This window comes from Bacillus rossius, chromosome 1 (genome assembly GCF_032445375.1).
Source record: "Bacillus rossius redtenbacheri isolate Brsri chromosome 1, Brsri_v3, whole genome shotgun sequence".
Lineage (NCBI taxonomy): Eukaryota > Metazoa > Arthropoda > Insecta > Phasmatodea > Bacillidae > Bacillus > Bacillus rossius.
In genome coordinates this window covers 70,413,766-70,437,160 of record NC_086330.1, presented here as the reverse complement: position 1 = coordinate 70,437,160, position 23,395 = coordinate 70,413,766, and the positions used below count along the sequence as shown (strand labels likewise).

At 37.6% G+C, this 23,395-nt stretch overlaps 1 protein-coding gene across 3 annotated transcripts in view; it reads left to right on the top strand.

The window, feature by feature from the left end:
- Positions 1-23,395, top strand: part of LOC134537404 (uncharacterized) — a 103,166-nt gene that overhangs the window by 44,711 nt on the left and 35,060 nt on the right. For 2 of the 3 annotated variants that reach the window (XM_063377795.1, XM_063377786.1), the window contains exons 2-4: positions 11,093-11,205; positions 17,370-17,577; positions 22,620-22,822. In XM_063377795.1, the coding sequence (XP_063233865.1) occupies positions 11,101-11,205; positions 17,370-17,577; positions 22,620-22,822 (516 nt within the window). In that variant the 5' untranslated portion in view covers positions 11,093-11,100. Of the gene's footprint in view, positions 1-6,449; positions 6,512-11,092; positions 11,206-17,369; positions 17,578-22,619; positions 22,823-23,395 lie in introns of those variants that run through there. The other variant, XM_063377804.1, reaches the window with a different exon arrangement.

The following is a 23,395-nucleotide window of genomic DNA, read 5'->3' as shown; positions in this document are numbered from 1 at the left end:
GAATTTCTAAAATATTAACATTGTGGTTAGTAGTTTTTGTTTATTTATTATTGGTAAACAAATTAATTTACTTTTCAGAATTAATATAATTATTAATCTTACAAACATACCTACCCTTTTTCAGCCCTTATGGCTTGCATTTCACAAAATTTTAAAATTTTGGTTAGTAGTTTTTGTAAGTTTATTGTTGGTAATTAATATTATGTATTAATCTTGATTCAATTAGGAGTCATAATTATTAATCTCAAAAACTTAACACTTTTACACCCCTTAGAAGTTGAATTTCGTAGATTATAAAAAATTTTGATTGTTATTTATTACTTCTAGTTCTAATTTAATTGGAAGTGTTGGTTTTTTGTTTTAAAAACACACCTAACTATTTAATTATTTTTGCTTATTACTGATAAACAAAATCATTAATTACGCTTAGTTAAATTCTGAGATATAATTATGAAACTTAAAAACTTACTTACCCCTGTACACCCCTTAGATGTTGAATTTCGCAGATGATAAAAATTTTGGTTAGTAGTTTTCGACTGTTCATCATTGGTACCCAAAACAATTAATAACGTTTAATTAAATTCGGAAAAATAATTATAAATCTCAAAAAATACTAACCCCTTATTTACCCCTTAGGGATTAAATTTCGCAAAGTAAAAAAATGTTGGTTGGTAGTTTATCTATGTTAATTATTTATACCCAATATATTTTATTATGCTTTATTAGTATTAGAGATATAATTAATAACTTTAAATCATATTCTCCCATTTTTTCAACCCCTTAGGAGTGTATTTATGTAACCATATATATCCTAGTTTTTATGTTACCCAAAGACCTTTCTATTAAAAAAATTCATTAAAATCAGTCCAGTATTTTTCGATAAATGCTCGAACAAACAAACAAACAGACAAAAAACAGACAGACAAACAGACAAACAGACGGACAGACGAACAGACGAACAGACGAACACACAAAAATTAAAAAAAAAACTATATTTTTGAGTTCTTAATAATGTATATTAGCCATTTGCAATAGTTCTTTCATCATTTCATACAATGTACAGACTCTTGCCTCAAACTGTTTTATTATTAGTATAGATAGGCTATGCATGGTTTTATGCCAAAGTTACATTTCTAACTTTTCTCTGATGTAGGTACAGAGGTTTAAAAACTATTTCAAGAAAAATACTTTGTCATGAAGCAGCCAGTAACATTGGAGGAGGAAATTAAAGGGAGCACTCTCATATAAAAGCTCCTGGATCGCGACCATGCCCGCTAAGTATATTAATTTGTTTTATGTTTTTGCATTTTATTTTTAAAATGTAATTTTTTTATATTATTTTCTAGGCCCTGTGATCTGACGAGTTATATTTTAACAAATTACCACAAAATAAATTTTGATGTTGGAAAGTATTCCAATTGCCAAAAACGTTTTAATAAAGCACGAAAACGTACTCGGTTACCCTCAGTCAAACACATCCATTTAATTTTCTGTTAACTGCAAGTTGAACTAAAAAAACTTATTCATTAAGGGTTAGTATCATCGCATTGATTATTTAATTTCCTTATCATTTCCATTATTCAAGGGATATTCGTGTCGATTTATGACAATATAACTCTTGTAATTGTAGCCCTGTCACAACATTCGTGTTCTGATATTTGATAAAAGTTATTTTTGACGTCACACAGTTGATCATTATACGAATATGCGTTGTTTTATTTGCTATTATCTATATACAACCTAATATCTAGTGAAAAAAGTTTTTACGAATCTTAAAATGAAAGAGATCAATAAAAAATTTGAACTTAACGTCTTTAAGATATTAAGAAATGATTATTTTACCGTTTAACATGTAGCATCCACTAGATATTGACAAATTATCATTTTGGCTGCATGCATCGTATGGACCAGACAACAATATCATCGCTACCGTCGTAGATTCCCCACCGCGACAACGTACTTGAAGATATTACGTTACAAAGACGGGTCATAGATACCTGAAGACATGGCATACACGAAACTAGGATGACGTATCTGAAGACAGGACATGTCTGAATACATGACGTGTCTAAAGACATTACATGACTAAAGACAGAGCCAACAAAAAGGTCATATACATAGTTGGGACTGGACGTAGGGCGTACCTGAAAACATGGCATACCTGAAGATAGGACAGTGGCGTACCCACGGGGAATGGCAGTGGCGTACCCACGAGGAGAAGCAGATGTGGTTTTAAGTAGCGAAGCAGTCACTCACTGACTTATCATCCACAGTAAATAAGAATAAACATTCAGAATATCAATTTATCTTCCTTCTTAATTAAACTTTATCTAGATTATTTTACTAAATTAAATTATTAATTTTATACACGTGTTCATATTTATATTGAATACTGAGTATTATATTTTAATTTTGGGTGGTTTAGTGGTCAGGACACTCGCCTCCCATCAAGGCGACTGGAGTTCGATTCCCTGCGGGGTCAAACCCGGATTTTCGTAATTGGGAAACGTGTTGGACCTTACCGTGGCCTGTGGATTTTCTCGGGGTACTCCCGTTTCCCCCATAAATTCATTCCGTCACTGCGCCATAACAATCTCATCTCACCTCACGCATTATCCAGGCTGGCCGGAACGACAGGACTGTTTCTCGGGTAGGGCAGCCGGCTCCTGTGAGTGTCAGCCCCATTCCATCCATGTAGACCCTGCCTCAGGCGGGACACTGCTTGTCGATTTTGATTTTGATTTCAAAATAGTTCAGTATTTCTAAACAAAAAATATGTATAACTTCTAACGCGCGTACAAAAGTACACACTCCTTTATTTTTTTTTAATTTTTAACCAGTTAATATCACTGGTCCAAAGCATCATCAAGAATCGGATGTATATTTGATGATTCTTTTTTTATTCTTCGAGGATTATATGTTCCTGATCTTCCCTTATGTATGCCCATTTTCTTCCCTTATTTCGCTCTGTGTTTTAATGATCTTTCCTTATGTGATTCTGTGTTTAGATGATTTATGTGATAGGATGTTTGAATGGTCTTTCCTTTTGGGTTGGTATGATTTTAATATGAAATAAAAATATGAAATATCCTGCATATAGTTACGCTTATCACTGACTCTGTAAAGCCAAAGAGATATGTATACCTAGGAGACAGGCGTATCATGAAGCACAAATATTATCCTTCTCCATAGAGATGTGTATAAAATATAAAATTGAAGTGTAACAATAGAGTAACATTTGAAATACAGCTACATAAATGGAACACTCCTTTATTATTAAATTAAAGTGTTTGTTGTATTCATCAGTTTTCAAAGGGCGCCTTAGGCGCCAACAATTATTTCAGATAATGCCAGTTATTTCAGTTACCAGGGTTATCGATCAATATTGCTTGAGCAGTTACGCCTAAGACAGCTGGAGCCGATGACTTTTAAAGCCAAAGACTGTTGGAGACATTGTATCACATCGCAACATGCGACCAATCACATCCCTGTGGCGAGAACTTATCCCTGCGACGAAATCGTAACCCTATGACCAGATCGTTTCCTGTGGCGGGAACCTATCCCCGCTGATTTGAATGTTCATGCACATGCACGTCCTATTCGTTAAATGCGTGTCCTGTGTGTGTATTGCATGTTCGTTGCGTGTCCTTTGTGTGTATTGCGTGTCCATCGCGTGTCCTGTGTGTGGTTGCGTGCTCATTGCATGTCAATTGCGTGTCCAGTTTGTGCATTGAGTTTTCATTGCGTATAGTATCCTTCTTTTTTTTAATTGGCAGGAGTTTCAGTTTTTACTGGCTACGACTGTGTAAGGATCACCTAGTTTGACTCGTCTGATACTTAAGTCCGGTATCAGGCTATTCTTGAGAACTCGATTGCATCTTCACCATCCTTAACGACGGCCTCGATGTAAGTTTAACCATCGACGGAGACTTCGATAGCATAGCCGATGGCATCGGGCACCTCGGTGGCAGCGACGTCTACGGCATCGGAGATCCCGGTGGCAGCGACGCCAATGGCGACGTAGAACTTGATGGCATGTGTATCATCGGCACCGTCAACATTAGATGAGACTTCAACAGATATGGTTCCACCTGCAGATGTGACTTTAATTCCTGCAGTGCTGCCTGCAGAGGAAACATCGATGACTGACGTTTCGTCAGCGAAGGAGACTTCAAGGATTGGTGATTCGCCAACAACTAACGAGCATCGATGCCGTTACTGTGACACGATATTCTCGAATAACAGTAATGCTCGTTAACACGAGAAGAGAGAATGTGCTAAGAATCCTCCTCGCAAAATTATTGGCTGTAAGAAATGACATAAGCAGTTTGCCAGAAAAGATAATTTGAAAACGCACTTGAAGACATGCAGAGGTCGTGATGCACGGCAGAAAGTAAAGGTTTCGTTGGAACAACGATGCATCGATGTGCATAAGGGTACCTGGGAATTGGTACAACTGCAGTAACATAGCATCTGGTTCGTGTCTGAAAGGTTTGTTTTCTTCGACTAGACATCCTTGCGGCTAATGCAATAAGTCGTTCGCATTTTTCCATGATGCACGAAGACATGAGAGAAGTAAATATAAGAAGAATCCTTCTCGTATGAAGTTTCGCTACGATAAGTGCATGTTTGGTTCACATGTATTGACAGTTTGAGACGACACGCGAAAACTGTAAAAATTAAGTCCATGTGTTTACTGTGAAACTACCTGCAGACATTTCAACTCGGTTTCGGTTAGAGACACTTATGCGTACAAGCACACAAACAGATGTCCAGCAACCGATTTCGATAACGCCTGGACATGAAACTAAACAAAAGTATGTGCTTGGTGCATTACAGATAAATGATCATGGATTCCACTTGGTGCAATCTGAATTTCGTGGTATGTTGAAAGGCTACTATTATATTAATACGTTTAGTGAGTCGAAAGGTATTTGTACTTTTCTTGACGATATGAAGCAGAACATTATAAATCAGATTACTCATGAAGTAGCAATGTACAGACCTTTAAAATATAACTTGTAGCTGGACTGCGTATATTGTAAACCGTATCCGTTCGAGGACCAATAAAAGAAGTGCACTTTCAAGACATGGGCTGCTACAATTTACACTTCTGACGATGTGAAGCAGTCTGTTAAACGCAATATCGAAAAACTCTGTCGGTAAGAAAAGACTATGTAGGAAAAGGATCTGGCTGGTTTCTGACTTCAGTAAACCGATTGGAACTGAGAATTAGTCAGTTCAAGCCAATTCAGAACTAAATGTTTATTATATTGATAATTTTAGCAAGTGTTCCTGCAGTAGAGTATTAATTATGTAATAAACATTTATATTTTTTTGTTATTTTATTATTTCTCGAACCTAACATGTGTTCGGTAATTTTAATTAAATTATCTTTTTTTTTTTCATCAGTCAAGAATTTAACCAAGGATTTCGAATCAGCCAGTAAATAAATTGCTGAATTTTTGATGAATTTAGGAATTTTTCTGAATTTATAGCTTAAAAATTACAGATTTTCAAGATTGCTAACAAATTTTAAGATGGTGCGTGCTCTGGCAATAAATGAATACTGCACTCTAGCATGTTAAAATGAAACTAGTATGGTGGCGACAACATCTAGCAGACGAAAACAATATGTCGGCAGCAACCTCCAGCAGACGAAAACAAGATAGCCGCCATGACGTCATACTGGCTGACCTACCTAATATCTGCCTTTCATTAGTGGTGGGATGTCAGTCTGCCGGTGGCTTCTGTGGAGGAAGGATCCGTCGCCATTTTAATCGATTGTCCACGTGTATCTTTATATAAATTTTATTAAGTAGGTAAATGTTTTTATGAATATTAATTTATTTTACCATTAAATTGGATAATAATTACGGAATTTCAATATGTCAGACAAATTTCAGAATGGTGTAATTTCTTTTTATTATTACATTTTTTAATAATTTTGAAAATTTTTCCGTTCAAATCAGATAATATTTACGGATTTCCAATATGGCAACCGTAACGAAAAGTGCAACGATGACACACGTGGTCAAGGTCCTGATATCAGTGGCTTAGGGCGGCTTGCTTTTAGGAGTCTTAAGCCATTTTTAGGAATTTGCAAACATTGACATTTTTCAGGAATAAAGTGGGAATTTTTCCCTCAAAAAGGGAATTTTCCCCTCGAGACAGGGAGATTTCCAGGAATTTTGATGAAATTTGTCACCAAAAATGGCCGCCGTGACGCCACAATTCCATATGGCGGACCGACAAACACAATCCACGGCCAGAAGCCAGCTGCATTATCGGCATTTACATAATATTAAGGTCCCTAAAGAAGTTAGTGTATAGACATCCAGGCGACTAGCTTCGGAGCGGGGATTGGGCAGGCGACTCGGCCAAGGGACTTGGGACTTTGCCCCTCGCACGCGGAGCACCCGGCGCGATGTCTTCGACTCGCCTTCAGTCGCCGTAGTCGCTGTGGTTCGCCCAGAGCTCCAGCCGGCCTCTCGCCTCCAGCCAGCCTGCGGTACGTGCCTTTGCCCCGTGCGGGTACGAGGCTGTTGTGTCCTCCAACTGCATGTCACTCGCCCGCTCTAGGCTCAGATTGGGTTTCGCGTGCTGCAAGTTGTTATTAAGAAATATTGCGAAAATGAGATCTTATGAGCAATATTGTAGTGTTACCCAGCCCTGCTAACTCATAAAATTTACTTATAGTGAGTTACCATTAAGTAATTATTAGCATTTTTTTAAATTATAAACTAGATCTTCTCAACAGCACAAATGGCTTAAAGAACGTCCAGAAAACGAACTAACTTTCCAATTCGAAAATTCTGCTGTTGATTCCTTCTTGCTGTTGAGTCTTTTGTTTTAAATAAAACATAAGCTGCCTCAAACTGCTTGGGACTATCCAAAACGAAAGTGACCAATCACAGCTGAAGTTACAAGTTCGTAATCCGTACAATGGTTTAAATGAAAATGGTCGAAATCATCTGTTTCTAATTATAGGGATACAACGAAAACATACGTTAGTACTGTAGAGACATTTTATATAAACTACACCATTCCAAATCTTAGTTACTATCATAAAATTATACACATTAACGAAAAGACTATTTTGTAACAGTAGTATTGATTGGTAGTTGAAAATGTTTACTTAATTTAGCAAGCAAAGATAAAATATTTAAAAAATGTGTTAAATAAAAGTGTCTAACTAGAAAACACAGAGAATAAACCAACTTGAGTTAAATATATTGCAACAACTAAAATAGTGTTACAATTTATGCGGGGAGAACTACTAGGTACCTAAGGGATGGCCCAATTAATTAATACAGTTTTATTTATTACTAATGTCCACACCATACATTTAATTACTTCCTAAAGATATCTGTCCACAACAATTAGTCTTACACTGATCATTGAAACATTAACACATTCCACTGGAGCTTGGCTCGACACGCTCTTCTGTTTGCCTCTGTCCGCTTCCTTCGCACATTCACCCTCACCGCGTCACTGTTATCGCTCGTCGCACCCGACTGGCTCGCTAGGCCTTCACTCGCAGGTATCGCCTCCCGATAGGTCCAGTTCGCTCAGCAAGGGCTACTTGTCCTCTTCACTTCTCGCTGATGGCACGGGTATCGCCAGTATCACTCCCCGAGGGGGAGACTCTCTCCCCTACTCTCAGAACTCTCCGATCCCTCGGAACTCTTGCAGAGGCCGGCGTCGTGGAGTCCTTTTCGAAGGATGACAGCGGCTGTGACGAGTCACGTCATCCCGGGCCGACCTGACGCCCGAAACACCCAGAACAGCGACGCTTCTTCACGCCACTCGTCGCAGCGGCCTCTGTAAGCCCGGAATTCCGATGCCGCTAAAGGTTACAATAGCCCGACGCGGGTGGTTGTGCAGTGAGCCGGTCGGTGGGGGGGGGGGGGGGGACCCTTGTAATCCGGTCAGGCACGTGTGGCATTCCTTACTCAATGGACAGTGCGTGACGTCAGTGTTCGTGCGGGGCCGCCAGCCAGCTCTGAACCTGGCACGCGTCGCGGTTTTGTCTGCGTTCGTAACACTATCATTAATAAATTTAATTTCGCTCGTAACTCTTTGCAATGAAGATGGTATTCCTTCCTTCATAAAAGTTTTCGTAGAACATTGTTTTGAAACGTTTCTGGAGCCAAAGAGATATAAAGAGAACACTAGTCGAGGTTTGAATTGCCAAAGAAGTTTCACTTTTATGACGTGTACTGAGTTACGCGCGCTCTTTATTTATTAACTTTTTTATTACACAAAAAACGACCGTTTATGAATGCAACGTTGTGTCAAAATTTCAGAGCAATAGATGAAGGACTTATAGGGATTTAAGATTTTGAACAAACTAACATTTACATTTTTTATATAGATATTTGAATGGCGTTTTACAAATAGCAGATAACAAGTAGCAAACATGTGCGGATCAGATTTGCTTCACAACGCAAAATTCAATACATTAAATGTGAAATTTTAAAATAAATTGTCATGAATAAGAACTTTTAAGGAATGCAAATTCAATAACCCAAAATGGCGGGAAAAGCGGTAACAAGTGACTTATGGCTTGCAATCGAAAGAGGAAATGCTATAATGTATCTTAAACACAGGCGAGTTATCACGAATTTATTTTGCAAAGTCTGCACATAAAGATTCTTTTCCAACAACTGTTTTAACTTAGCAAATCAGCAACATAAATATTGCTTTTTTATATATATGGTCAAGAAAGATGCGTACGCAGGATTTTTCTTGGTGAAGAGAGGGAGGGATCTTCTTTGTGTGTGAGAATAATAATTTTTACATACGAATCAACACAATTTCTAAAATCAATAATGTGTTTTATACGCAAATATAAAAGCAAAGATTAACTTTATACTACGCAATTCCAGGGGAGGATATATCCCGGTATCCTCTTCTCCTCCCCCTTGGCTATATACCCCGTCTTGTTCTTTCAAGGAGCATGAGGAATGCGTTAGCTCATAAAAATGTAAAAAAAATATATTTTTTTCAAAGTATTTACGCTAGCCTCATAAGTTCCATGTAGAGGTATCTTTACAGACAGTTAAAATGTCTAAAACAAGTGTATCGAGGGTTGTTTTTATGCAGGAAAAATCATGTATGCATACTTGAAAATTGTATCATTGGGCGCAAGCAAATAGATTTTAAATTTTTGCAATAAAATTGAAGGATCCCCGCTTGTATTTTGTAGCAATGCTTTGCCGCCTAAAGGAAAGACCACGCGCCAGTTCGGACCTCGTGCGTAAAGTCGAAGAGGAATCTGATTCCCGACCAGTGTGGTCTTTAGTGATATCGTGTTTTTAAAGACATTATTATGTCCGGCCAGAAGGCCAACAAGTTACGAAGGGGGTTGGGAGGGGTGGTCGATCTCCGTCACGCATGCTGGCCTTCGTTGCGGTGGGTTCCGGGTTCGAGTCCCTGGTAAGACATGGTTGTCAATTCCTACCATCTAAATTAGACATAAAATATGCTGATGTCACTTAAAAAAACTGTCAAATTAAACTAATGTTAGTGTATGACACTGGACTCGCACTCCAAAGGAACCGGGTTCGAATTCTGGTCCAGCCATCTTATTTATGGTTTAACCCCTTGCTGTAATGTTTGGTTGTATAAAAAATTATTTCAGACTAAAATTGTAGATAATAATTAAATATTTGACAGTAAATCAGAACGGATTTAATACCTAGTGTACATGATACAGAAATTTTTTTATTCTACCCTTTTTATTTTTTTCAACCCCCTGAAAAAATGGCTCACCTTATCAAAAATTGCTTCAGGCAAAAATTTAGGATAAAATTATAAGATTTACATAAAATTTTAACGGATACGATGGAACTTTCCGTGTTGGTCCGAAACAATCGTATCTTTCAACTCGTCGTTTCCACTTATTACACTTGGATCGTGTGAAAAAATCGAATTTCTCTGGTGGCACTATTTGAAATTGCCATCCATTCGCCAGTGAGAACACTAATTCGGCACCTTTACTGTTTTTCACTACCACATTTAATGTATATCAACTCACAGAATTAGTAGTTGCCTAACTCTATTCTTTGTTAATGTATTATACTGTTCATTTAATGATGTATAATGCCGAATGGTTGTGTGCGAAACAATAAGTGATTTAAAACTTTATGTTGTATGGAAATATACAGGAATCAAGCTTGAATAGATCCTTATACTGTATGTTGAGTCTGTGCCTGGCGGGAATAGAGCACGGTCCGTTTCCGTACTACGCAAACGAAGTTTTGCTATATTGCACGAACTTAAATGTTACACCTTAAAACTATTTTATAAAAAAGGTATTGGTAAGTTCAAATAAATTAACTAATGCAACGAACAAAAGTTTGTATAGCTACATAATTTTTAGAACTAAAATCTTTCTTTAGTCAATTTGAAAAAAATTTGGTAGTCAATTATTTTACTGCAAATATTTTTGATGAAAATTATTTTCCCTTGTTTATTGAAAGCTCGAAATTATAAAATGAGTAATTATTATAAAAATATTGCTCGGATAATAAGAACATGTTTTTACTTGTCTTGATTCGTAAGCGAAATGCAATGATAATAGATAGATTATGCTATTATTAATAACTTTACGTTTCTTAACATACTTAGCTAAATGATACAAAATAAGTTGCTACTTAGAAAGTTATCTTTACGGACAACAGTTTGAGTTAAAGGTATGAAAAATAGGCCCTATTTGTCCTAAATGACACAATCCTAGATACTTCGACAACTCCGTAAGACAAAAGAAATCAAGAAAGTAGTATTTTACTTAACTATGCACTACAAAACTAAATAATAATATTCAAATGTTTAAAGGAATATCAAATTTTTTATAGTGGCTAATTGCATGTATTGCCTCGCAGGCACGCAACCTACTTTGTTAAGGAGAAGGTCTGATAGAGATTTTTCGTGGTGGTAGGGTTTTGTCATAGCTACTTCTTTGCGGTAAAGTTTAATTTAGTACGTGAGCTGTTGTTAATTGTAACAACTTGGCACCAGAAAATGACGCAAATATTAAGTGTCTGTTCTCATTTGTAACATCACTGAGTTCTTTTTTTTCCTTCAGGATTTACAATGGCGCGCGTAATTCGAGGTCCAGAGCTGAGATTCGATTCAACAGTGTCCCTTCACAAATATGTGGAAGATAAAATGCGTATGTTTGGAGAAGAAATTGCTCAGGTGAGTATTACTTGATATGCACAAGCATGGATATCAACCTGAAAAGGAAATGGACTGTTTCATAGCATTGGTTTTAGCAATCGTTCGATGTCGCAACAGAACGACAATCAGAACTTCCCTACCATCTTTTTTTTTTTTCCTTTCTTATGTTCGTTTATATCATTGATCAGAATAAATAAACTGCTCTTAGGGCAAACAATTTCTTGTAATTTTGGCCGTCAGTAAATGTAAATATCGTCGTCAACACGTTGCTTATAATCAGTTAATTCCATGCAATGAAGAACTTTTAACAGATCTATATAACAAGTGCAGCATTTATGTACCTTTTTAACACAGCTGCCCCCTCGGCAAATGCAACAGTGTTTCTGACCAAACTTCATGTCGGCTATGTGTTTTTCTAAAACGACTCCATTACAGAGGACTGGATGGTTGAGAGGTTAGATCACCCATCTTCCGTCAAGTCGATCACTCACCTCCCACCAATGCGGCCACTTACTTCCCACCAAGATGGTCACTTACTTCCAGTGGCGTAGCCAGAATTTGTGTATGAGGGGTGTTAGGAAGCAAGGGCCCCCCCCCCCCCCGTAATAAAGCGGGGGGTGGGGGGGTCCTCCCCCGGGAAAAATTGGTTTTTAAGGTGTAAAATAGTGTTATTTTAGCAGTTTTCGGTACTTAAATTAAAATATTGTAATGGTAAAAATTTTATTAATTTTAATATGAAATTTGTTTGAGTGATTGAATAATAAATTAATTAAAGATTTGGTGCTAAGGGGGGGGGGGTTAAACCCCTAAACCCCCTCCCCCCTGGCTACGCCCCTGCTTACTTCCCACCAATGCTATCACTCATCTCCCACCAAAGCAATCACCTCCCACCAAGGTGGTCATTAACTTCCCACCAAGGGGTTACTTATATACCTCCCACCAATGCTATGACTCAGCTCCCACCAAGGCAATCACCTCCCACCAAGGCAGTCAGTGTTGCATTCCCAGCAGGTCGATCCTCCATTCTCGTCGCACTCGTCGAAAGCCCGATGTCTTAAGCGCTCTTCACAATAGCGCGGCGGGGCGCGATCTGGCGACGCGATGAAGCGATAGCTCGCGATCTAACGCGAAGTCGCTGGCTGTACACTTCACAATGGCGCGACGCAGCGCGATACGACTGGCGAAAAAAAAAAATGTTGAAACAGCCTGCTATCTGCCGGCGACATCTGATAACATATAAGTAAATATAAACAAACTATGTGGATGTATTTTAAAATTTTCTCTTTTTTGTCTGGCATTGCATATGCAAGTGTACTGTAACTAAGCATCGGTGAAAAGAGGCATGAATATAAATCGCCATGCAGTAAGTGTTCACAGGCAGAGAGTGTTGTTATGTTTATTATTATTTGATAATAATAATAATAACAAGATGGCACACAAGGCCCACAAATGCAAATAGATTGGGTCAAGGGGACTACCATAATCTTATCTCAGAAATGCGATTAGGAGACAGTGACAATTATTTCGTATTCATGAGGATGTCTCCTAATGAATTTGATGCGTTGCTGCATATTGTTGATCCAATGTTACAAACAAAATTCTCACCGCCTACCATTGAGCCCAGCAGAAAGACTGTCGATGACACTAAGGTATAACTTGCGTTTCTAGTGCAGATATTGTGATTTTGTAAGTACAGACACTTCTTGTAATTGTTTTTAATTTGGCTGATTTTTTTTGACGTGACAACGTCTAATAAATCGATGAACGCCGGCTGCACGCACGAAAAAGTGTCCCACTACGGATGTCCCACTACGGATGTGTTCTGTTTGCTCATTGTACGCATGCGTAGCATCTCTCTTCCACTCGATTGGAACAACCATCGATTTGTCTTTTCAATCATATTTTCGTCGTTTGAATTATTAATATTATGTAATTTAACGATCGTCCACCGATTTTCAGCACAATCGGTACGGTTATTTAAAAGTAATGTTGAAAATTCAAATACGTTTTGAACCAACAATGGTGTTTTACAGTTACACATAATAATTCAAATTACACCCGGGATCTTTTGCACAATGTTTTAAAAAATATTGTAACATATTATAAATAAGTTTGGTGTATTTGGGATGCGTATTTGTTATAAAATCGTGTTAATATTATACCCCTACCGTGAACAAAGTTTTTATAAATATATATCTATATAATATCTGAAACTACAAAATCTTTGTATGGCCTCGTGGGCGTGTGGTTAGCGTACCTAACTCGCAAACCAAAATTTGTCGGTTCGAAACACGGCAACTGCAAAATTTTTTTTTTGTCCTTGTAAAATTAAATATGGCGCACGCAACATTTCAAAAGTAATAAATATATTTGAATTAATGAATGCAAATAAAAGTAAATTTATTAATTCAATTGCACATTTCATTTCACTCCTTTGTATCCATACAAAATAGTGATTATTCAATAAAAATGATTCAATTTTATTCATAAAAGTATGCAGAGGTAGGTTTTATCATGCAAAAGATTGAATAATTAAAAAAGAATTATTCCGCAAAGAATATAATATTTTTAATGCTTAAATGGTTTGGTTGCAAAAACCTATTACGGCTTAGTCTCAGGCCGAATATGATATTTACTTTTCTTCTGGATCAATCATTTCATCAATGTTTTGTTATGACGTTGTCACGTTAAGCTATCGTCCGTAAACCGACTTTACAGACAACCAATTTTTTTTTTTAAAAAAAAAGGGTACCTTGCATCAGGAAATTATTTTACATCAATATCACTTTCCAGATACCTATTACCTTCTATTTCAATCGTTTGTTTACTAACAACTGATATTCTTATAATTCTCCGAATTATTGCTTGCGATTGGCTGTTTACTCTTACGTCATCAGCGATGTCGCCCGCCGCGGCAAGGCAGTCTTGTCGCTTGTGCTCACGTCGCGAGCTATCGCTCGCCGCGAGCGATGTTAACTCTGATTGGTTGGTATCGAATGATGTCACATCGCTACGCGTCGCATCACGCCGCGCCGCGCTATTGTGAAGAGTCCTTTAGAGACGTATAGCCATGTATCATTCATCCGACTGCAAAGGCCTTACTTGTAAATTAAATAGTTTTGAATGCAAGAAAACAAATTCTGGTGTAATTCTAGGGCTTAAATAGTAATTTCTTTTGGTAATAATGCATATGTTTAAATTTTGTTTATCTATGTCAGTTTTATTTTTATGTACCACAATTTTTGTGTACCTAGTGGCTTAGAGCTTCAATTAAATGGTAGATTTTCTCGGCTGATTTCCGAAAAAAAATTCTCATAAAAGATAAGATTAAATTTTACTGAAATTTCAGCAAGTTCCGATATTTCTTGTGGATCCACAGGCACGCGGACACCCACTTATGTACGTACACACGCTTACCACGACTGTACAGGAATTTATAATCACTGATATTTGTAAACTTCATGTCAAAAAATAATGTAAATAGTTATTTAAAATATTGTGTTAAAATTATTACTTATTTTTATAGGTGGTTTCACATAAAAATATCTCAAGTAGAAATTATATTCGATTTGGCGTTAAATAAAACCGTATTGCTTAATATGTTGACAAATGTTTCAAAATAAATCACATATGTACAATTTCAATTTTCCTAGAAATTATTTTTGTTAAAATAATATTATTATTTTATTTGATTTGCACCATAAAATAAAAATCACTATGTCTACACCAAAACGATGCTTCATTTTGTCGGAAAATAGTGTTATTAATTGCCTACAAAAATAAATTTAAAAAGTGTCAACGAAGTACAAAGGATAGCACGCATGGCTAAATCATCACAAGAGATGTTGGCTTATTTACGACTGGCTTCCTTTACAGATGACATTTCAACCTTAGAGTTAATTATGGCATTGTTTACCAACCGCTTTGACCTAATGGGGGATCAAAGTACGCATTTGTAACGACAGTGACTCAGACATCCGTGCGCCTGCTCTGCTGCTAGATCACAAGCTAGTGATAAATAATCTCTCAGAAGTGAAGTGGCAGGGGTGGCCTCTTGGATGTAGGCGGGCTCTGAAGTTTTGCTGAATGGGACCTCGCTTCTGGTGAACCACTTAACGCTGTGGAAAAACGCTCACAAAATAACACACATTACTTAATATCTTCATTTATAGCACCGAATGTAGTTAAAGTCTCAAAAACATCCAGTACATGTATATGCACACAGCATCAACAATTGACGAGAATGAACTGACAAACACCAGCAAAATGCACGCCGGACAGGCAGCACAGCTGGAACTGCTTCTATGAGGTATTCAAACCCACACCTTCCAATCTCATCGATATATGTTCCTCCCCCTCCCCACAATAATAGAAAATATCCTTGTTCCCACGGTACGTAGCTTGGAATATCTGTGCACTAGCCACCCTGAGGCTTTTCATCCGCCGAACCACAAGTTTTTAGTTTTTCCCCCTAACCTAACTAAATCTTATTATGTAGTAGGAGTCTGGGTTGTTTGATATGCGAGCATTTACCAACATTTCACTGGAACGGTCGAGCCAACCCGAGCCTCCTCGAACGATAACGAACCCTTGCGTTCCCAAGAGGTGAGGTATGAACTTGGGACCAAGCTTGCGAAGCCACGAGCCGTGGAAACAAGGTGTAAGAAATTTGCTTCCAAAATAGCGCGGGTTTGAGCCTCGAGTGTTGCCCTGATAATTTAAACTGAAGACATTAACTTTCATTAGTATTGCCACCATTACAAGCTAAATTATTCACATCACTAGAAGTAGTGGTCGGCATCCGTCGCCTAGGACACTTCAGGGGCCCCTGGTTTGAATCCCAGCACAGCATGTGGACACAAGGCCCGTCATCACTGCGATGACAGTACAACACCCTGCTGCGGTATTCTGAACAAGTAACTGGTCAGCGCTTAGCGTGTTTGTGTCAGTTAGGTCTGTTGCTTAGAAAGATTGTGTTTGGATACTTGGCTGGCAAATTGTGTTCCTCAGTATTGCTGGCCAGGCCAGTTATTGTGGTGGCGTGCGCATCTGGTGTCATATGTGCTTAGTGCATTCTAGCTAATCCGAATAAATATTAAAAACCTTGGCTAAGTCAAATCTCACCACACCACATAGTCTGGCATACAAATGCTGTTATTCAAATCATACTAGCGTAATTAATTGTTAATTTTAACATTCTAGTCGCTAAAATAAACAATTAATAATGGATTTTAAAGTGTCAGTATGATCTGGAAGGTACAAGTATTCTGAGGCAAATGCTCTACTGATAGCTGTATTGCCTATGTATATCATCTTCGCGCTACGGTACCGCACCTCAACACTGAAATTAGAAATACCAAAATGCTAAAAACATTCTAGTACAGGAGTGCCACTAGAATAAACCTACAAAAATTATGATGGAAACTTCAACCCTGCATTGAATTGTTCCATAAAATTTAAATACAAAACACCGCTGACCACATGATTAGACATAATTCCAAATATATAACTGTCAACAAGATCGAAATAAAAGTTGACCACAAAGGCGAACCCTGAGTTTTCCAAACTTCTTGACTTTATTTTCCTATATTCATTGCAGTTTTCTTTTAATCTTGTGTATGCATGTGACTCATTCAGCCATTTAACCCAAAAAACAACATAGAAACAGGGAAACATGTCCTGTAAATTATTATTCTGACATTTTCACAAACATTGGAGTGAGGAGTAAGAGGAGAGGTAACTAAAGAACTCTGAAAAAACTCACCTGCAAATAGGAACGTATTCAATGTATTCCAAGTGCAAAATATCTAGGACAGACCCCGCCAGGGAACTTCCGGGTGGAAGGTGCCTTATTTAGCCACCACTCAACCACACTGGGTTGGCCATCGTGTACGTAACGAATACTGCTTTTTGGGAGAAGGGCGTGGGATACCAGATCGTTGACAGCAAGGTCATTAGAAACGACGCAGAGCAGGGATTTTCGGAAAGGAATTGTCCATTGCGCATAGAACCATGCCAGCACGATTAATGGAATGAATTGCGGGAAACCGTGGGAAACAGGAGTCAGGAAGTCCACTGCGCCACCTCGATCCATTCCTCGAGTGAAGGGTCATATCGGTAGCCTCCCACCAAGGCAATGCTCCTCTAATGAACTCTAAGTGTAACACTGTGTGAGGTGGCAGGTGGACGGAGCGAGCGGGCGGACCATGACGTACGGCGAGGTGCTGCGGTGGGCGGCGCGGCTCGAAGGGGCGCTGCTGGCGCGAGGGGCGGGACCCGGGGACGTGGTGCTGGTTTGCGCGCGCAACTGCCTGGAGTACTGCTGGGTGCTGCTGGGCGTTCTGCGGGCCGGCGCCGCCTGCCAACTCGTGCACGCCGACTCCACGGCCCGTGAGTGCCTCCATCTAGGATCACCATTCCTGCTCCAGAGGGTCTCGGCATGTTTCGCATTGACGGATGCTGTTATCTGGTTCAGGTCACTTTCTCTCTTCGCCATCGCCTCATCGCAATGTTCATAGCATCGTGGAAATGGTACTAGACCACTTTTGACAATTATTTATAAATATAAATTAGAATTTCCACCATGAAAAACAGCCACTTCTGTGAAATACAGCCCTCTGAAACTGTTTACACAATGCAAACACTCCAATTCGCCCGATGTTTTGAGGGTCACGCAAACATGGCGCAGACCGTTATCCGAACAAAAAAAAAATAACTTCACACATCATCCATGTAGTAATGCATGGTCAAGGCACATTTCGAACTGTTACAGAAATACCAAAACATTATTTGAAAAATTACTGCTGGCCCCGTAAGCTTTTTTATGAATGTGTTTCAAATTCTCTGCATATGCAGCGCCGGCGCGTCCATATAGGCGAACTAAGCAACCGCCTAGGGCGCCAAGTAGCTGGGGGCGGCGCAGCACGACACATAACAGCTGATATAATATGTTTAACGATTATTGAAAATAGATAAAAATGGATTTTTGTAACAGTTTGGAATGTTTATATTGATATAATTAATTATTTAAAGTCCATGATTTTTATGATTTATGATTTGTAATAAGTAAAAAAGTAAAAAAACACAAGCCTGCTTACATTTGATTATTGACAAAATCTTAGGCTTAACGTGATGTAATTTGAGGCAAGAAAATTTTTTTTGGGGTGTCCGGGGAAAATGGGGGGGGGGGGGGGGGGGCATTAAGGTTTTTCGCCTAGGGCGCCAATTTACCTTGCACCGGCCCTGTGCATATGTATTTTATTTGAAATGTTGAAACAGTAAAGTAACAAATGGAAAGTTACAATAGGTTGATTTGGATAAAGCACTATCATTGTAGAACCTCTCCCCATCAAAATAAAAAATTCCGACTATGGCTATGCCCCTGGAGGAATGTCAACCTATGAGTGGGGCCTAAAATATCCTTATTCGATACAGCACAGGGTCTTTATGCGATTGTTCTCTTTCTGGCTGTGCCATATTTCTGAATTTCTAGTCTAGTCTTCCGGATACTGGTAAAGACAACCCTTTCTCATATTTACTATCTTGGTTTGGAAGATGTTTTGATGTTGCCAACCTGGTAACCTTTATGTTGCCGTAAGAACTTATAATTATTTAGGCTGATGTGTTGTAAAACTCTCTGACACTCCTTTTTAAGTAAAGTCAGGGTCACTTAACTAATTTTATTAGCATGACCAATAAAGAAAATAGGTTACGTATATCTAAAGACACGAGCCCATGTTGCGCAGCAAACAGCTCTGTCATTGTCCTGAAGGACATAATGTGTATGACAAGTGCCCTGGCACGACCGTGGTTGTTTTCGGTGACTGACTGATACGTTCTGAAACCATGCATGTTCCCTTGTGCAAAAGCAATATACTTCGAGATTTATATGTTAACTCTTGTTTACATGAGCCGAAAAAATAATTATCAGTTGTGGTCATGATACCATGTTTTCTAATGCCTCCCGATGAGAAGCAGTGTTTAAAAATTTATTATTTTTATTTTTGTGGGTCTACATAAAACTGAAATAAATTCATAAAATATTTCTCACAGTTGATTTAAAAGTAGTATACATTGGCCAGTCCTGCGCCAAGTGCTGGTACGAGGATTAGGATTGGGTATCCGCCATCTTAGATTGTGACATCACGGAAGCCGTCTTGATGATCTTGGCATTTCAACTTGGCCTTCAAAATTTGCCGAAATTTAATTAGAATTCGCCAAAATTGACCCAAAATTCGCCTAAATAACTCAAAATATCCATTATTAAGAAGGAAATCCTCATCAAAAAACTCATCAAAATCTGATAATGCAAAAGTTTATTTTTTCGAGGGAAAAATTTGTGCTTTTAGAGAAAATTTCCCATTTCCCCCCCAAAATTGTCGAAGGTTGAAATGTTCCAAAGTGACTTAATTTCACCTTCTACCAGCTGACAATAAGCTGCTTATTACATTTGGCCTTAACCTTGACCTTCAACCAGGCTACCATCTTAAATTATGACATCACAAACATCATTTGGAATTCTAGAATTTCCTACCATCTTGGATCCCGCCATATTGGATGATAGAGCTTTCTGCAATTTTCTTTCCCAATTTTTGAATTATTACATAATGTCCTCCATTTTCAAAATCAGTAATTATCAAAAAAAAAAAAAAACATCCGAATTAATAAAATATTATTTTATTGCAATTTAAAAAAAATGCATTTACATCATGGTCCTTGGAATCCATGGTTCAAACCAGGTGAGGGCCAAAAAAATAAACCTTCTCCCATGGTGGTTGCTGGTTGACAGACTCACTACCACTAATACAAAAATATATATATATTAAACCAACGAATATGATGGCACCAACAAGTATATGGCAGCCATCTTGGATCTGTCATTCTGTTTTAGTCAGCTAGAGTTCGCTGCTGCCATAATGGGTTACTTTTTTTATTTCCTAGAGTGCAGGAGAGTCCATCACTAGACCATCGTAGCATCCATCTTGGCCATCATATTGAAAATATGTGATTATTAACCTAAAACTTTGATAAATTTTCCAAAAATCATATAACATTTTATATATTTAAATATTGATTGATTCGATCGAATCCCATCCTTGGTTTGGTCCTTGGTTGGGGCCAGAAAAGTTTATTTAGACTCAAAAACCTTTATTTATAATATCTTCTATTTAATTTTTCCCTATAAAAGTATGTATATATACACAGGAATGCACAAAACTATAATTAAAGTACATAATATTAGTCAATCATCTGGCTACAAATGTAGAAAACTGCTCCATATGACTACAAATGCAGCCTTGTAGCTTTAGTAATAAAGGTCAAGGTGACCCAAGATGGCCACTGTGATGTCACAATCCAAGATGACGGACCCCAAACCTAATCATCGCACCAGCATCAGGCACAGGACTGGCCAATCTATACAACTTTTAAAATATAATTTTAAAAAATTAATAATATAGTGTGGAGTTTCTTATTTGCGCCATGTATCGCCTTTAATTTTATTATCTTAGTATTCTGATGTATTGAAATTGTTTTTGAGCCAATTTAAATATTTTTAGTATGGCTGATTATTGTTGTAACCTTCATTAAAATGGGTTTGACTTCAAAACAGTATTCTAATGCACTTAGTTGTGTTAGATATTTTTAGTTATCTATGTGTATTATTTCATATTTTATAAGAAATTAATCTGAATAAAATAACAGTAAACAGTTCGTCTGAAATTCCGTAAAAATGGATTTGGTGCATTGGTAAGACACTCAATTCTCATTCCATAGACCTTACAAGTTTTACGTTTTTTCCCCTCATCAATCCAGGCAAAATTCCGTATCCTTCCTCAACATCCCTGATGTGTTTCCAACGACACACAAAGCGCATTAAGAACCCTTCAAAAGCTAATTTTGAAAAAAATATAAAGCTGATAAAGATAAACCTGAAGCTAATTAAATGGGATTATTTACATTGGCCAAAGCTCAATCTAAGTGTACATGTATCTTAGATGGCCTTTGATAAATATGTTTACTGTGTCTAACAGACAAATGAATGTTTTAATTTAACGATTTGAAACATTCCGTCGAAATAACTGCAGAAGTTCTTGGGTTAAAGTTTACAAACCACTATTAAAGTTATAATAATAAATATTATATAATATTTAAGTAATATTTGTTCAAACATCAAACTCTGAAAGTAAAAAATAATATAAAAAAATATCAAGACCTGCTAGCAATTTTGTTACCAGTCCAATTTCCTTGCATTCTTAATCATCAGACAGAATAACTGTGCTAAGAATATTCTTGATTATTATAGCAGTAATGACTACGAACTTGACATATAATGAATCAGGACTCCTGAGCACTCAGGCAATTTCCACACCCTGAAATTAGTTGTGAATTCATTGTCAATCACAGAGAGTTTAATTGTGCTGCATTATTGATTCTTGAAAATATAAGCATATTTGTTAATACATTCATCTAGGCGAATGTGTTGCAGTGCTCCTAAAAATATAAGAACACCTTTAACTGTTTTGTAACTTTTACAACTTCTGCCTCTCTTCTTGTGTTGTTTGAATTTCTCGTTTGAGAACGTCGGTGTATTTTGAATATATCTCTGTTTACATGACTTTCCCTTACATTTTGCACACAACATTTAGACCTTCAACCTAAAATAGTTTAAAAATTGTTTTAACAACCTTCTTCCTGGGCCCTTAGTTGATAAATAGGATAGGATTGTTTAGACATATGATTAAATTCATAAAACAATAGCTGTGCAATATCATATGTGTTTGACACAAATTATACCACATTAAGGAAATATTCTTCTAGTAATACTCATATTGATATTTTAACCAAAGTGTACTGTTTTGACGGAGTTTTTAATGATTTTTCTTTCAACATAATTTTCTTGTTGACCTACTCATCTCAGATGCCTCTCTGACTTTACAGCAATAAAAGTTCAGTCTTTAGGAAAGTTCTTACAGTTCAAATAAAATATGCAACACGCAGTTATGTTATTAATGCTTATTTTAAAGGAAGAGTACATAAGCCAATATTGTTGGTTAAAGCTTAAATTAACATTTTCGAAAGTCTAGATATTATCCATTTTAGATATCCTTTCAAGACCTGTATCCAAGCCGAGCTCGTTGAAAGAAATATTAAACTGTTATAATAATAAAATAATAGTCTTCGCACTAAATCTTATTATAACATGTATTAACAAAAACTAGATTAATTTCAGAAGCAAAATATCAAAAACATAGTACTCAAACAAAGACAGTCTATTGAAAGATAATGTTTTCTCTACTTGTCTACCAAAATAAGTGTGCGCATACCAGAGTAAAAACAATTCCCTACATTTACAGTTTATGGCCAGTAAAAATTTTTAAAGTCTTTTGATACGCGCGCATGCAATTTGTGAGACTGGCTGCTGCACGTGCAAGGTGAGCTGCAGCACTTCGCATCCATCTCGAGCCCCCGGCTGGCGATATGCTCCACGGAGTTGGCATGCCGCGTGCTGCCCAGCGGCACGACGGTAGCAGAACTGCTGTCAGGCATGCAGAGCGTACAAGAGGTGTTTGTGTGGGGCGACGACACTCCGGACCTGCCTGCTCGCTGCACACCGCTCCTACAGCTGTTCTCCGAGGTGAGCTGCTATTAGGCATGCAGAGCGTGCAACAGGTGTGTGTGTGTGTGTGTGTGTGGGGCACACATACTTCAAACATTTATAAGTATAGCTTATTGCCAGTTTTATACTTGTCCATCCAATGTGTTTTAGCACAAACAAACCTTTCGAGGCAAGGTAGTTAATTAAGGTTATCTTGGTAAATCCTTTAAAATTCTTCGATCGCTGGATTAAATTAATTCACAGCCATCCAAATACCTCCAACTGTGCTAGTGAAACAAGTTACGAGTAGCCTAACATCTTGGGCGTTTGCAAAGTGCTAGTCGCAAATCTGAAAGTTTCTGGCTGCATTGTCCCTTGAAATGCATTATTTTAATTCATTAAAATAAGTTTCTATACTTAGGAATCGGAAAATTTCGGGTTCAATGCCCTCTAGGCTAGATCACACGGTACTTTGAGTAATCAAGCATATTCCCCTGTTAATTAGTTGCTGACTGGTGAGTCGTTTCAACTACATCAAAGTTTTAGGATCTTTTATTGGCCTAAAGTCCTCCAGAAAATGAGGAAGGTAATAGCAAAATAAGACAAAATATA